The 16,824-nt window shown below is 35.4% G+C and overlaps 2 protein-coding genes across 4 annotated transcripts in view; one reads left to right on the plus strand and one right to left on the minus strand.

Moving 5' to 3' along the window:
* Positions 1 to 16,824, plus strand: part of LOC114942025 (tubulin monoglutamylase TTLL4) — a 137,473-nt gene that overhangs the window by 22,349 nt on the left and 98,300 nt on the right. The gene's annotated exons all lie outside the window — the stretch shown is intronic.
* On the minus strand, positions 14,372 to 15,543 carry LOC114942028 (uncharacterized). The gene has a single exon (XM_029317293.1). The coding sequence runs from the start codon at positions 15,325 to 15,327 to the stop codon at positions 14,800 to 14,802; it is 528 nt and encodes a 175-aa protein (XP_029173126.1). The 5' UTR covers positions 15,328 to 15,543; the 3' UTR covers positions 14,372 to 14,799.

A 16,824-nucleotide genomic window follows, 5' to 3' on the forward strand; every position in this document is an offset into this window, starting at 1 on the left:
ATGGTAAGTAACTTCCGCGATTAAGCTGTCAGTACGTGAGCGGAATAATAAATGCATTCAACGCGTTTGCCTCTGGCAATCGTAAGGAAACGTACTTAAAGTATAATAACATTCAATTTTTTGAATAATGATATGTCACTGCATTAAAGTTTGACAGTCACGTACCGTTTATTGATCATTATAATGCGGCGTGCATTCTAAACTTGTTTTATTATTATCTTTTGTTATACTTTTAATTAAAAAAAATTATTTTCTCACTTTTTTATTAAAAGAGTCGAAGAAAAATTATTTTAGCAATTATATTAGATATATCGCAGCTATACTGTTTTATTAATTTTGTTATGTTCTAATTAAAAAAATGTATTTTCTCATTTTTGTTATTAAAAGGGTCGAAAAGAAATATTAGATATATCGCGCGCGCAGCTACTGTTTTATTATTATTTTTGTTACATCTTTTCATTAAAAAAATTTATTTTCTCACTTTTGTCATTAAAAGGGTCGAAGAGAAATTGTTTTAGCGATTATATTAGATATATCGCAGCCGCATAATTGCTTCTTACCGTAAATGGCGATGACATTATCGCGATTTATCGCGCCAAAACTCTATTCTCTGCCAGATGAGATCGATCTAAATTTCTTATTAACATTCCAAAGCGGATAGGTCGATTAATCGCGTCGCATTTCGGCGGGGCCCTGACGGAATGCCCAAATCGCTCACGCGTGTGTGTCACGAACAAAAAAGAGCACTTATCCGTCGATCCATCGTGCGGGCAGTTTTGAAAGGCGGGCCTCGAGAAAGCGCGGCAAAAGGGCGCGCACGTGAGTGCACGTGGCGATCATTCTCGACTTCGCACACGCTCTCGTACGTGTGCGTGTAACACACGTTGTATAGGTGTTTCGGGGCGCGCGTATCCTCTTCCATAAGGTGAGGGTGATACGTTCTCTCTCTCTCACTCTTCCACGAGCGGGAAGACTGTGGGAATTCGGGACATGTGCGTGCCTACACACGTTGTATGCTTGTGGTTCGCGCAAAGCAAGGGGGAAATCCTTGCGATATGTTTGGAAAGAGAACTCGAAGGCGAAAGAAGGAAGACCGGACTTATATACGCTGTCCGCGGCCGCCATAAGGCAGCGAATCCATGGGAATATCGAGCATGTGCATCGAGTCGTGGGTTGCATGGGGTGGATTCCCTCTCTCATCTGTCCTCTTTTTCCCTCCGTATCCTCTCGCCTTGCCGTTCTTCAACCTCCGGCTGCTCCAACTTCTTTACACGCACGACATTCCGTAATCCGGTCCGCGCACGGCCACTTTTTCTTCAACACGTGGCTGCGTTAAGGGGACGACGTTACCAGAGTCCACCCTACCCCCAACAGCTCGCGCCGGCCGCGTGTCCATTGCGCGTGAATGCAAGGGCCATATCGCTGCACGCGGGATCTTTATTTAATTGGCTGAAATTGTGCACATGGTTACACCGTAACTTTATCGATGCGTTGAAAATAGAATCGTGTGGAATTTTTTTTTGTCATTAATATTTTCGCGATCATAGCATCATCGAGATGTCTTGATAAATGTTATATACCAATATTTTAATTAACATAAATTAATTTTTAAAATGACTGATTTTTTTATATCGATAATTTTTATATTTGTTCAACGAGTGTTAGTTTGATAATGCATGTTAATAGTTTGAAAAATTGTGAAACGCAATGAAATTTTCCCGCTGAAAATATAATGAGAAACATACCGAGTTGTATGTAAATGTATTTAAGTGCATGCTCTTAGGGATGCTATATTTGGACCAGCAAAAACGATAAGTGGGAGAAAACGTGGTATCTGAAGTTACGTCAACGTTACGCATATTTAAAATAGGGGTTCTCGAACTGTGTTTTATTATAAGAATAATAACGTATAGCTAGTGTGGAAATATAGAAATATATATGCTTATCTCTTACAAACCGTAGTGCAGAATTGCATAAAAATTTAATTATTGATAATCTATGCATTTTTTTCAATAATTAAATTTATCAATCCTTTATATTAACATTTTTTACATATTAGTGCAAACTTGACACATATGCAATTAAAAAGATATGAGAACCTCTGGCTTAGGGTAACGAGAACAGCTTGCGATAAAAACCGTGCCAAAATAATTAGAACGCCGATAGGACACACTGAAACATAATTCAAGCTCAAACACTATCGTCATATATAATAGATGTACTCGATCGTGTGTATCAAAAAATATCGTTCAAAATTCTTATTTGATTTTAATAATCAGGAGAACTATTCTTTAACGTGACAAAAATGAAAAGTTTTAAATGAACTAATATTGAAATAATTTCATTTTTTAACATAATTATTTAATTACATTAATTAAGGTAGAGGCGATATATATGATAGCTTATATTATGTTCTGTTTTATTAGATTGTCAGAGATTGATTCACATAATATCAACCATATATTATCTTTTAATCATAATGACAAGTAAATCGCTCAAATCACTTACAGATCATTTTTGTGAATGCAGGGAGTCGAATATTGTGAAAGAAAAAATATCTTTTTTATTACCCTGGCAGGATCGGTTGCTTCGTAATTTTCGGTAATCATGTTGTTGTTCAATTGTTGCAAAAATAAGGTTAAATGCAGACGCGCGAAAATACGTACAAGTGCAATTAACGGGAATTTCTCATCGTTTCGGCTCTCTTTTGCCATTTTGCATCGTTCTTTCAAAATATGCGGGCGAAAGGATTGCATCTTAAAAAATTACACGTTGCGAAAACGCACGATCATCGTCAGGAAGCGCAGAAGTTCTTTACGAAAAGCCATAATTTTCTCGTGGCCGTTCTCTGTTTTTTTTTTTTCTATCGAAACGCGAAGTCACGATTATTGAAAAGAATATAGGCAAAGAACTCGATTGAAAAGGGAATTCGGGTTTTACTCTTATTCGTTTTCGCAGGGTATTTTTGTATATGTAAAAAGAAACACATAGAAGAAAATGATAATTTATTACAACATTTGTAAATTGAAATTATTTTAGCTAAGATATTTTGTTTTTGCTTTGACACTTATTTGTCATAACTTCTTTAATTATATACACATTAAGGAAAAAATTTACAAATCTGACAATTGTGTGTTTATTACAGATTTATTTTTAATTATTAAAAATAAATTCGAAGATGAGTCTGCCCTTTTAAATAAAATTATTAAAAAAATTGCCAACAATTAGAAAAAAATTTTTTTACGATAATCTCGACGAAGAGATCTTTCTTCCGTGACGAGCGAAAATCAAAGTCGTGGAAGTGCAGTTGTTAAGAACCTCTGGTACGTTTTTTACGCTTCTGCTCGATGCACGTTCCCTGGTGAAGTCGAGAGGGTTATCCGGTGTCCATTCATCGTATCTCCGCTACGGATGCTGCATGGCCTCGCGCGCGCGTCAAGATGACTTTTTTTGCCGGCGGGACGAGGACGGGAAAGAGAGATCCCTCCTGCCGCCATCTCACAAAAGTGGCTACTCTCCGCACGCAGCACCTGACTTATAGCAGGCGTAATATTAGCACGGCTTACTTTCGGGATCAAGTGGCAGCTTCGTTCGCCTCCGGGTGCTGCTGCGCGTAGCGAGCGCGCACTACGGGAGTCGCTTGGCCGGAAGTTCCGTTCTCTCTCTCGCCGGAGAGCATAAATCTTGATTACAAATTGCGGCCATTACGTACTGCTCGCCGCGCGCGGAAGCAAGCGGGCGAATTTTTCAGCCTCCGGCCGCGCGATTTCTTTTCGTACGTACCGACGACTTCGCGCGATCATGCATCATTTATCCGGTCTCTCGCGAGCGCAACAAATGCCTCGAAGAACGGTAACAATCAAGACATTTATTACAACGTAACATACAGATGGATCCAATAAATATAGAATTTCGAAGTCTTTCCTCTCGTACAGCGAACAAAATTGTGCTGCTAAATTACATTTTTTTAATTATTTTTATAGATTTAGTATATTTTGTGTACACTGTAAAAAAATTTTGTAAAAGTACATTAAAAATATGTAAAATTACATAAATAATAAATGTAAAATCGTGTAATTTTACACTTATTATTTATGTAATTTTACATATTTTTGTGTAATATATTACATATTTTTTTACAGTATAACGCGGTGTTGATCGAACGTTCTATTATATTGCATTTCGGTGACAAACGTTCTAATATCTGCTGGTCTCGTCGCTCGTTGCAGACGTATGCAAAACAAATGCTAAACATATCGCCTAAATGAAATAGTGCCAAAATGACTTTGCGTACGAAAGCGGGTCACGTGGCAAGGTTCGTAAATTAGATTGCGAGTGCCCCTTCTCCCGGTTTCTCGTTCGAACATCGCGAGATCTCGATGGCACCGATGAACGATGAGATCGATTTCCGCAAGTAATTATGTTCCTCGCGTAAGTAAGACGGGCGTAGCTACAGGGGTCTTCGCCGAACGCGTTATTTGTTGCCGGCAGAGTATCGCCGTAAACGGCGCTTTGACATCGCCGATAATTACATTGACATAATAAATCATCGTTTGCCATGATCGAGCAACCTTCGCGTTTCACCGTGTCATAGTATCTCATCAGATTGATCATCGAACGCAATGCTTGATTATCCAACAAGCTCAGTAATCATTTTATTGAAGAACTCAATAATCGATTGAAGTTTGTCATTAATTATCGAATTTATACATTTTGTTTCGTAAAGAATATAAATTTCTACTGATCAGCGAATACGACTAAACAATATAAAAATCAATTCTAAATATCACAATTTGATTTATTAAATTCTGTAAACATAAAATAAAATAGCACGCACATATGCACATAGATGCCCACTATTATTATTGTTAATATTAATGATAAAAATTGCAAGCTTCTCATGAATTTACTTCTCGATATTTTTTAACGAGTTTTTAAACATTAAATTTTAAATTCAATGGTTGTGGATATGGGTATATCTATTGATATTAATACAGTTATACTTGAATTGCACACTTGAAAATTATGTAAGAGTATCCATTGCTATATACAGATTAGAAATTTTGACCGTCGTATTGATGAAAATACTGTTTCGTTTTCTATATGTATATAAGTATGTATTTGCTTACGATGTAATTTATACGAAACGATATAAGAGACTCATAATCTTGTAGGATATGTGTGCATGTAATTTATTAACGGTGTCGCCTCGGGTGTACACGATAAGAATCGACGGTTCCTTAGGTTTGGAAAACAGTCTTTTTAATGAACACCGAAGGGACTCACCGTGATAAATTACTTGCATACTGAATACGCATTCCTTAACTAGCGGTAAATGTTACCTTTTTTAATCGGCGGTGAAGCACGGTGTATTTTATTATCGAAAAGAATATATGCATATATTTTTTATACGTATATACACGATATAGTTGCAATTTCTTTTAAATATAAGATGTGAGATATGTGATATAAATGCGCGACGTGGGATTTTTTTATTATAATAATTGTCTTCATTAATTATGTTGCATTTTATTTTTATCTGGCTTTATTTTTAATGTATCAAAATAATATATCAGTATTTAATAATTATTAATTTATTATTTTAAGCGTACTTAAAATACATTAAATAAAAATGTAATAAGATAAAGATTTTTCTCGACATCTAATCATAATTTATCGGTTAATAAATATGTAACGAAAAATTGTCGCAAATTTCTTCGATAACGAAATGCATAGATCGTGTACAATGTATAATTTGCCTAATTCGTCTCGATCCCTTCCGCGACCTGATCTCGAGTTCGCGGTGATATACGTGTGAAGGAAATGTGTGATGAAACGAAGGGCAGTACGAGAGAAGGAAACCGGAGGAGAGCCGCCACGTTCCATACACGTTCCGTGCACACGACCGCGGCAAACGATGTGGCAGCACCTCTATTACAATCATGACACACTCGGAGTAGAATAGAAGATAGATAAAGAAAGAGCACAGCTAGCCTCGCGGCGGCCGAATAAAGAAGAAGGACGATATATCGCGCGCGGGAGGTAGAAGAGAGGAGAGACGAGAGCCCGTAAGCGGGTTACGGCCGAAGCATACATACATATAATACAGGTATACCCTACCCTACGCGAGCATCGTCCGATCGCTACGTGTATACGTCTTATAAATACGAGGCAGTGCGTGGCGCACTTGGGAGAGAAGGTGCGTAAGTCCGCATCTGCCCGAGATTCTCACGCGCGACGCATCTGTCTCAAGTTCCCACGAGAAACCCGGGGCCCCGAAGAGAAGGAGAGAGAGAAGAGCCGTGTTGCCCGGGAGCCAGGCCGCGGACCGAGAAAGTTTCGTCCGTCAGGCGCGAGCTGTCCACGTGGCGGCGGCGCGTTTAGACCTGTCACCGTCTTTCCCGCTGTCGCGCTCGTTAAAGTGTCAGATTATAGGAAGAACGCGTACGTACGATATCTTCTCTGTCCCCCTTTCCGCTTCCCGCGCCTTCTTTTTCTTGATCGAGAACGGCTTGATCGATTTTTATTGAGTCCCGAATCGCGCTTCTTCGTGACTCTGCTCGTTTTAATGAAAGCGAGCGCGTCCCGCGCATGTGATCACTCCTAATTCGTTTGTCTTGCAATGCATCGGAAAGGATCGTGTGAATCGTTCAATTAAGCTGGAATTCCGCTCGAAATGGAATCGCGTCAGCGAGCAGATTCGAAAGACGAATCAATAATATGAGTTGTTTTTTTCTGACGGAATTGTGATATAAAATGTGGAAACTTTAACAATAATTATATAAGTACGTACAAATGATTAAACGTGTTAATTTTACTTGTCTTTACCTGCTTTAATTATTATCGCTCGTCTTTTATGTCTATTCGTTTTTCTCATTTTTTCCTCTTATTTTCTCTCATATTGATTTATTACTTCTCATACACTTTACTATGTGTATATGTATATATGTGTGACCCCTCATTCTAATGTAGTATTTTGACCACGTGTCATCCACGTGGTTGACTTATGTCTATAGTATTTAAGTTTATTCATTTCTCTCATTTTTCGTTTGTCAAAAAATATCAAGTTATGGAGACTATAAATATTGTGAAAAATGATTACCTGGTTGTGCCGGAATATGTAAATTGTGCCTTTGTGAATTGAGATGACGTCAAAAATTATTTTTACTTCTCTCGTATAGCATACATTAATATCAAAGTAATATAAGATTCCTTTTCAAGAACAAGATATCTTTACTACCTTGTTGTTGACTGTGTATGCCTGGTTATTTTATTCGAGCTGTTATTAATTTTTGTTGAAGGGTTGATTATTTTTACTACATTCTCTTGGAAGGTTACAAGGTTTTATCCTTATCTCGAGAGTATAATAGCAATATCGTGTAATAATCTATCTGCGCCGAGTATCAAGTTCTGCATGAAATAAAAATACATAATTTAATGAGAGCATAACATTTTCATTTTTCTTACAAGAAGCCAGGTGTACATGCCTCCTATTGCTCTTAAAATAGGAAAAGTACGAGATTCGCGCGATGGGTTGTGTAGGTGAAACGAATATAACAAATCAATAACAATCATTTCTATATCTTCATATGAAGATTTAATAAATAAAACGAGAGTTAAATGTGCACACAAAATTAAAATCTCGTACAATTTTCTAAATTGTACATACGCGTATGACTCTTATAGCCAGTTAAATTTCGAATATATATTTAATATCGAAAGTTTAAAAAATTCTGCATATTTTTTTATTTCTCTTTATTTTTAAAGTACTCTTTAAACGCCTCTTTAGTCGCTTCTCTCCCCTTTAATAATTATTCTCACAAGATACACAGCCTTTAATTATAGAATAAAATAATATATACGATTCTATTTTCGATTTCATGAAATATGAATTTGATAAAATTTTGTGACAAAATATAATTCTTAATACTGAATTGCAATATAGTTTAATATTCTTATTAACAGTAATATTATATATTATTAATATATTTTAATGCATATTTTTATATATGCGTGAATTAATTTTATATATTATAAATTTCACGGCGTTTTAGATTTCTTGCTCCAATTTTCGGAGCGCGAGATAAATGCAATTGATTTTTGTGATATAGTGAAAAAATAGATATAATTTTAAGATTTTTATTAAAGAATATGTCACCGTAGGCAGGATCGAAGCAATCGATTGTAATCGCTAATTAAAATGTATTTGCGCGAAATGCATATAATTTCATGCGAGATCACTCGTCGGGATGCAATTACTAAAACGTGATTAACCTCGATTTTTCAAAATCGCGTATCTTTGTAAATAACATCCAGGTGGTATCCGATTCAGATGCAATCATGTTTTAAATTGACCTGTATTGGTTCCTTCGTTCGCCGTCCCTTTAATGATACATTGCATCGGCTGTCGTAAGTAATTATCCCTGAAAGCCGCGATTTTTCACACAGTATGTTAATGAATGTCGCAGGTGTGACACATATGCCCGATTGAAATTGCATGATCAAGTCGATATTCTCCGATGAGTGAAAATGAATATGGAACTGTTCTCATTTTTATAAATTTGGATTTTCACTAAGAAGCATTTGTCAAGAGAAATAACAAGGTTTTATTTGTTAAATTGATACAGTATTGGAGATTAATACTTCTACATTAATATTATTTTAATTAACATTGCATATACATCGCATATGTACATACGAGTATGTGAAAATATTTCAGAGACCCATGTCTGTTAATGTGATATCTGTTAATGACATATCAACGCGATATTCATTATATTCAGTACATATCAATTTTAATATAATTTAAACTTTAATAAAAAAATCACATAAAATATGATAGAAATATTTGATCATATATTAATATTACAGGAACTAAAAACGTTTTAATACGTGCATTCGCGTATTAAAATCTTCCGATAATTCACTTTAATGTTCGAAGAATATAAGGTAATAATCAAAACTGTCCACAAGCTTTCCTATAGGCTTTCTTAGCGCGTTAATCAATGTTGTTATTTAAGACTGCGATCAACAAGATGATGCGAATCCAATTTGCATCTAATCTCATACTGATGAATGAACGTATAAAAATTATCTGATATCTGGAGGATTACATAACACATTATCGATTTCTTTATCGTAAAATTCTTTTTTAAGATTAATATCTATTCTATTAATTAACCCTTTTATTAAGAGTATAATATGCACAAATTGTTAGACAAGTTTAAAAAGCTATTATATATACGTTATTTTAATTGCACCAAAAAAATAGATTGGTATTTTACGAACACGTTATATATATACTTTCGCAGTCGTGCGATTTTTTTCTATTTCATTTACATATTATACAGATTACATGAGGATGTCCAATTGAATATGTGTCATTTACATATTAATTATTAAGCCGGATGTAATTAATATCGAACAACATGATCATAATAAATATGTGCGATCGTCAAATATAAATGATTACGATTCACAAGTTTATATATATTCCAGATTATAATCATTTTAAGTATAAAATCGACGAATGTTATCGATTTCGTTATTTTGCGAAAGCTAATTCTATTAATGTTATTTTAACATATGCTAATTCACGTTAAGAATAAGTAGTCAAGAACTGGATTCTTCATTGCTTATCTCTTTCAATTTAGGGTTACCAAAAATACCATCTAGCGCGATTGCGTTCTCTGTCAGAGATCTTTGACCTTTATTTACGAATTCTGTTCATTATCATATTTCGAAAACAAATGGCAAAAAATATCAAAAACTCATAAACTATTTATACATATAAGTATAAGGCAAAACAAGTGAATAACTTTTTTGCTTGAATTTCGTTTTTATTTTATATAACGAAACATTATTAGAGTGAAACTTACATACCTATAGCTACAACCCAAGAATAAAATAAAAAATAAGAAAAATGATCATAAAAAATGAAGAACCAGAAATATATATATATGATTTTTACTCGCGAAATTAAAAATATATTTTTACGAACATTGATGTAAAATATATCGATTATATGACATCTTTTCACTTATAGTTTCGTGAATTGGATTACATCTGTTTTGTGAATGATTTCATATCAGGTCACATTAAGTTATTATATATAATGATATGCTTTCTTGATAATTCGTACTTTAGAGTTCGCGCATCATCGATTGATCACGCTATTATTAATGCATCATTACTCAACAGTCTTCTATTTCAATTGCTCTCACCGTCCTATAAAGAGGTTGCGAGGTAGAAGACGTCGTGTGCCGCTGAGGACACGTTTCAATTCTTCTTTTTCGTGAAAGACATCACACGATTGGCACAGTAATGGCACGTTTCGCGAACTCTATGACCAATGGTGTTAGTCATGAGCCAATTTCGTTCCGGCTTCCTTTTGCCTCTTCGTCCGATGGCGAAAGAAGCACTGCTTTCTCTTCTAGCTATCGTTTGTTCGCTGACAGCGATTTTCTTAGCAACCGAAACTGGCGTGACTTCTCTGTTGCTTTGCGTAATTACGACAGATTTAGAGTTAATGACGCATGCGTCGAATAAAGTTCTTGGGTGATGTTTTCAGGCTCTTTTTAGTCGTGATAAACTAGTTAATAATGTATGATTAAAGTATTTTCCAGCTGAAAATAGAATTTGATACAATTTGTTTCCAAACTAATTTTAATTACAATTTTCTGACATAACATGACTATACAAGTTTTATTTCGTTTTATGTCTATCAACAAAGATTCTAGCAAAATTAATAAAATGTTATATACTCTCTCATATGTATAGTCATATGTTTAGATTTAGACTATATAAAATTAAATTTTGAATAATAAAATCTAATACATTAATTTTATATAGTCTAAATCTAAACATATCAGAGGGTATAACATTTTATAAATTACGCAGCGTAATATTATATTGAGATTGTCTGACTTTTGAAAAAATTGATGTAAAAATGAAAATCCTTCTCGAATGAATGCATATATACTTATGACAGTTGCATTTTCTTGCAACTATTTAAAAAATTTTATAAATATATATATTTTTTGATACTATTAATATATATCACGTGAAAAATAAAATTCAGCGGAAAAATGTGCGCGCGAGTGTTCCGCGTGCGCGATTCATCTAATGCGCCCGGGCGTACGTGACACGCGTGCGTACGTGCGCGCGACGGAGATCGCGTGTGCGCGTGTGCGGCGGCTCGCATTAATGCGGCGATCGGGGCCGTGGGAATGGAACGAGTAGCGCGAGCGAGGCACGAGCGAGGCCCCCGCGACGAGGAGGGAGATACGGCGGCGCCATTCACTCCCGCGGACGACAGGAAAGGCCGACGACTATCGGTCGCATGCGGGAAGAGAGATGTGTGCGGTAGCGCCGATTCCGCGCCGCGCCGCGACACGTGCTTTTCCCTCGCGCCGAGAAATGTCAAACCGAGAAAGTAGCGGCGATTGTTCGCCGTCGAAAGCGCTCTCGAGCCGACACACGCAACCGGATTTATTACTTTCGCTACCGGGAGCAGCATATTTTTTGTTTAATGAGCTGTAATATCACACACCCGTCTTGCGATTAATTCATTTCCACGTGAAAGTTATGTTATCATTTGTGTCGGAATACTTTAAATAACGTTGGCATCAATGTAAGAAGATGCAGATCATTATCACTGATGTTGATGAAATCGGATGTTTAGAATTAAAGTCATTTTTTCCAATTTTAAAGATCAAGTATTAACTATAAGTATATCTAATTTATTTTTGCTTTTTGTACAAAAGATTAATTTTAGTATGTTTAGGTCAAATTTTCACGTCTTTTTATATAATTTCAAGAAAAGCGAAACCATTTATTTTAGCTATCTTTCCTGACATGTCAATTATCAGCGAAAAAGTGACACGATAAAAGAAAATATATTGTATATAAAGTATATAAAGTAAATCGTTTTCTTATGCGAAATTGAAAACGTAATACTTCAAAAATCGCCCTCGCATTAATAATGTTCCTTACCTCTATTTATAAAAAATCATTTATACTACGTAATCTTTTATTCAAATGAGAGAATATAAATTAAGATAATTGATAATGTCTCGTGTGTGTCATATAAAAACTAATTTTTATATTTTATTAGATATAAATTTTTGACATTAAAAAATATGTTAACTTTTTGTATTAACATATTAACAAACTTAATTTATTTTCTCAACTTATAAATGATTAGAATTATACATATATCTATATGATTATATATATGTATATATTTACATCGTACTTCTTGCATAAAAAAAAATTACGAATATCTCGAATTCCTTTGATATCTCAAACGAATACAAGTTCGAAGTGTTCCCACCATGTGGACATTACGTGTGGCGACGAGGCAATTTTGTACGAGGAAAAATTCCTGTGCAGACACTTTAATCACTGTAATTACTGAGAAGAAGCTATAGTACGGTTGCGACATTACTTGTTTTGACCAATTTACGCGATCCGGATAGCCGTGAAGTGACTGCAAATGAGGCAAAAGGAACCATGCAGGTAGGAGAAGGGGGACAGAATAAGAGGATAATGAATTAATTTATTTAATCGACGCGTCACGATACACCGTTGGTGAAAATAAGTCACGTAATTGATACATTTCGGATAAAGTTTTTCTCTTCTTTTTTAATACCGCTTTATTTTCTCGCGGTTGACCTCTTTTAAACTAGAAGTGTGTGTCAAAGGAAGTTTTTGCCCCTACAACGCAGATGCAGACGTGCATCTAATGCAGGGTTGTTTGAAGGGTTGCCTATCCTATAGGCTGATATTTACTTATCTACCCCAAAATAGAGACTTACAGGCACAATTCCTTTTTATTATCTAATTTTATATATATTCTACTTTGTTCGCTATCTAATTTTGAATCGCCCAATTTACAACTCATTAGCGACAAAAATGCTGAAAAAATTATTTATGAAATTAATTATTTTAATAAATTTTTAAAATATTTCTTTAATTTTTAATTAAAATTATAAAATATATACAAATTTTAATATTTATTATTTAATTTTTTGATGTATTTCAAAAAATACCTACATATATACATATATGTATATTATATCATAATATTATAAAAATAAATTAGATGTATACAATCTTACATTAAACATATACATTTCATTTTTTTTTAATGTTAACAATAGAGCAGCAACTTATTGCGTGAATAGTATTCATTTACTTGTGTTACTAAAGTATTGTAACGCCAGGTGATACAGGCACTCTCTCTTTTCACAGTTGAGTATCTATTAAGTAAACAAATTTGAAGTAGCTACATTGAACAATTCGTAAATTTATTCACCCTTTCGATTATTCTATTATACTTCAATATACGGTCATTGATCATCGTGATATCTTTTATTATTTTTCGGTCTAAAAGTTGGGGTCACCCTTGCGTTTACTGTGGAAGATCATGCGAATTCGCACGCACCCCATCTCATCTATTCCGCAATGGACATGTGTCTGTCACATATGGACAACACATGCGCATAATGTCGATTCATATCCGTGCATTATTTTCGGTTAAATGAACTATTGTCTACTTGCTCTTTTCTCTGTTTTTTTTTTATTTCCAAATATACTAAACAATTGATATTTTTGTAACTTATATATACGTAAAGAAATTAGTTAACTATTTTACTCTAATAATATTGAAATATATAACATTGAAAGGAACATGTAATTATCAGTAATTTTGTTTGAAAGAAAGTAAATCAAAATTTAAAAAAATATAAATATAATATATTTAAAATTCGATATTCTTTAATCACATTTTAAAGTCACGTTATTCAGATATATAGTTTCATCTTGGCAAAGTTTTCCCGCGTAAAATTATTTCCTTATATCTTGTAGTTTTTCATAGACGAAATACTTTTGTCTGACGTTTCTTTGAAGCTATGTTAAATGGCTGATCAAATTTTTTTATTTTACTTTTGGAATTCTTAAGAAATTTTTCATATTGTTTAATATAACGAAATTTCGAGAGAACCTTATGTAAAAGATAAATTTTCTTCGAATCAATCTTACAATTAGATATATGAATTAATTGATATACGAGATATTTTGATTTAATTATTTTTTTAATTAATTTAAATTTAAATATGACATGAAAATATACGATAATGATTTCTGAAAATTTCATATGAATTTTAACCAAAAGAGACTCTTTTCTTATATCTCCTTGGTGGCAAATTTAATTATTTATAAGTGTATGAAAAAAATTTAATGTTAGTTTAATATATATTATAATTACTCACTTATAACTAAGGGAAAGGAAACGATTAATGAATTGGTACAAGATATATATTTGCTTATTAATAACATTTATTATTTTTTTAAACAAACATATTGGAAGACATAAAGAAAACTGTCGGCTTGCCGACATTAAAGCCAGTATCACATTCTCAAAATAATACTACAAATGTGTATATATAAGTATATGTTATAAGTACAAATATCACAAACGCGACTAATGTGTCGCAAAAAAAGAGAAGGAAGAAAAAATATAAAATACGTCTCTCTTTGACATTTCCTCAATTGTCATTACATCTACAAGGAATGCTCATCTCGGTCAGTCAGTTGCATGTCAATGTGACATAAAATTAAAATCTATATAATCTAGTGATCACAGTTTCGAAATGTTATTGAAGCTCTCGTCCCGCACCTCGGCTGATGATTGCAGTCTTCGGCCTTGAAAGCTCTCGAAGTTTAGTGCATCTCGAGTAATCAGCTCTCGAACGATTCGCCTTTGAGGTAGACGCGGTTGTCCTCAACGATGATGTCTCACGCTACCTGCACCTCGGGAAGCTGATGCTGCGAGAATGCGCGCTCCTTGTAGCACAGGTCTCTGTCTGCCATGCTGAGTGTCGTCCAGTAGAAGTCGCCGGCGTGGGTGTGGGCGAAATGCACCGGCACGTAGCACTGACCAGGCACAACCGGCACGACGGTCATCTGTCCGTCTAGACAGACAGTGATGGCGGCACCCTCTTCGGCATCTCGCAGCTCCTGCAGGAGTCTGCATTCTAACGTCTCGTTGGCATTGTTCTGATTGTCGACCTCCTCGGTGAAGATTTCAATTTGTGGCACGGCCTGCTGACGCTTGTTGCTCTTGGTATACTTGCTGGTGCGTTTCTTCAGCATTCGCAGCAAAGGCTTTAATGGCTTCAGTATGCGTCTGCTCTTGCTGGCGGGTCTGACAGCCTTGTCTTGTGACATGTTCAGATTGTAGAGGTTGTCGTTGAACTCATTCTGGAACACGTCGCTAACCTCGAAGTCGAACAACACGTGTTCGGTTACGGTGGTGGCGGCCATCTTTCTTCCTTATTTCTTTCTCTCTTTCTTCCTCTATCTCTGAAGCTGCTTCTCCCTTGAACCACGTACACTGAACCGGTTTTTTTCCGCCGAACTGTCGGAACTCGGAACACGTGGCACGAACTGTCGTTCGATAGGAACTTGGCGGGAGAACGTGGAAGCGGAGAACGTGTACTTGGTGAATGTGCTTTTGGGCAAGTTGCTTTGGAGCGAAACGCTAGTGAGCGAATGGTGCCTTAGTACGAGCAACCCCGTTCTTATATAGCCCCGCCGAGACTGCACGGGGTTACAGAGTGGGGAAGGCAGGTGCACTCTGGCTGTGGGAACTCAGAGAATTCGGAGCTTCCCACGTCGGGGTCCACGCCGACCATCTGCCGGTCTTCTCCCTTCCTCCGCCTTCACCTCTCGGTCGTCCACCACCTACCTCGGTCCCTGTAACACCCTGCTTGCAGGGGCCTCTCCGTTCTATATACACGTGCGCATACACCCCCATGGTCACCCCCTCTCGATCTTATACGTATGGTGAATCCTCTTTCGTTTCGTCCGCGATTCTGATTTCTTAGAGACCTTTCCAGAGGGTTCTTTTTCTCTAGGATGCAGCCGGAGTTTTTAGACACTGCAATAAGGGGATGGTATTGCTTTTTCAAGACTGGTTCGAACCTGTTGCGACACGTTCGTGCGCGTCACGCGAGTTTGCGTGAGGTAAGACAGATTTTGTCGTCAGCTTTGCACCGAATACGAAGTGTTTAACTTGTTGCGTTTCGCATCGGGGGTGACAAGTTGACTGGTTAGACACGATATCGATAGTAATAGAAATAATGATGTGAACGAAGAAAATTTATAATGCTTATTTACGTCCAATTAATCAGTGAATTCATGAAAAGTGCATCGATATAAACAGATTGAGATTGTCCGTGAATGAACTCTTTATTAGGGGTGAAAATGAAGAAGAAAGCAGTTTTCTATATACATTTTTATACCTTACACCTAAAATTAAAATTAATGCTAAATTTAAAATTTTATTTTCAATTCTATTGAATCTTACATTGCGAATATTTTAATTATTATTGTATTTTAATATTATGTTATCTCATTTTTCAAATATTTTTAAATGTACAAAAAAAGAGTTAGATTATACAAAATTATATAATTATATAAAATACAAAACTATTTGTATTTGAATTTTATTATAATCATTTGTTATCGATTGGAAAGAGAGAAAGATATAGAGATATTTATTTTATAATTAAAATACTTGATGCGATTTTTCATACATATTTGTTGGATCTTGTTGGCTCACAGAAAAAATAATCTCGAGTGCAATGGTTGTTAAGAATTTTTAAACCAAAGGGTTAGCGTACAGCCGGTAAGTTATAGTAATTAACGTGCAGTAATAACGTACCCGGGCTTCCTTCATTACCCCAGTGTGCTCGAGAGATTTAGAGCCGAGAAGCGTCTAGACGCCTCGTGATAGGTGCGGTAACTCCCGCTATTAAA

Source organism: Nylanderia fulva, unplaced genomic scaffold (assembly GCF_048542155.1).
Source record: "Nylanderia fulva isolate GAGA-0341 unplaced genomic scaffold, ASM4854215v1 Scaffold5, whole genome shotgun sequence".
NCBI classification, from domain to species: domain Eukaryota; kingdom Metazoa; phylum Arthropoda; class Insecta; order Hymenoptera; family Formicidae; genus Nylanderia; species Nylanderia fulva.

Bases quoted from the DNA above. Each gene is read 5' to 3' on its own strand.
- LOC114942028 (XM_029317293.1), bottom strand. From the start codon at position 15,327: ATGGCCGCCACCACCGTAACCGAACACGTGTTGTTCGACTTCGAGGTT.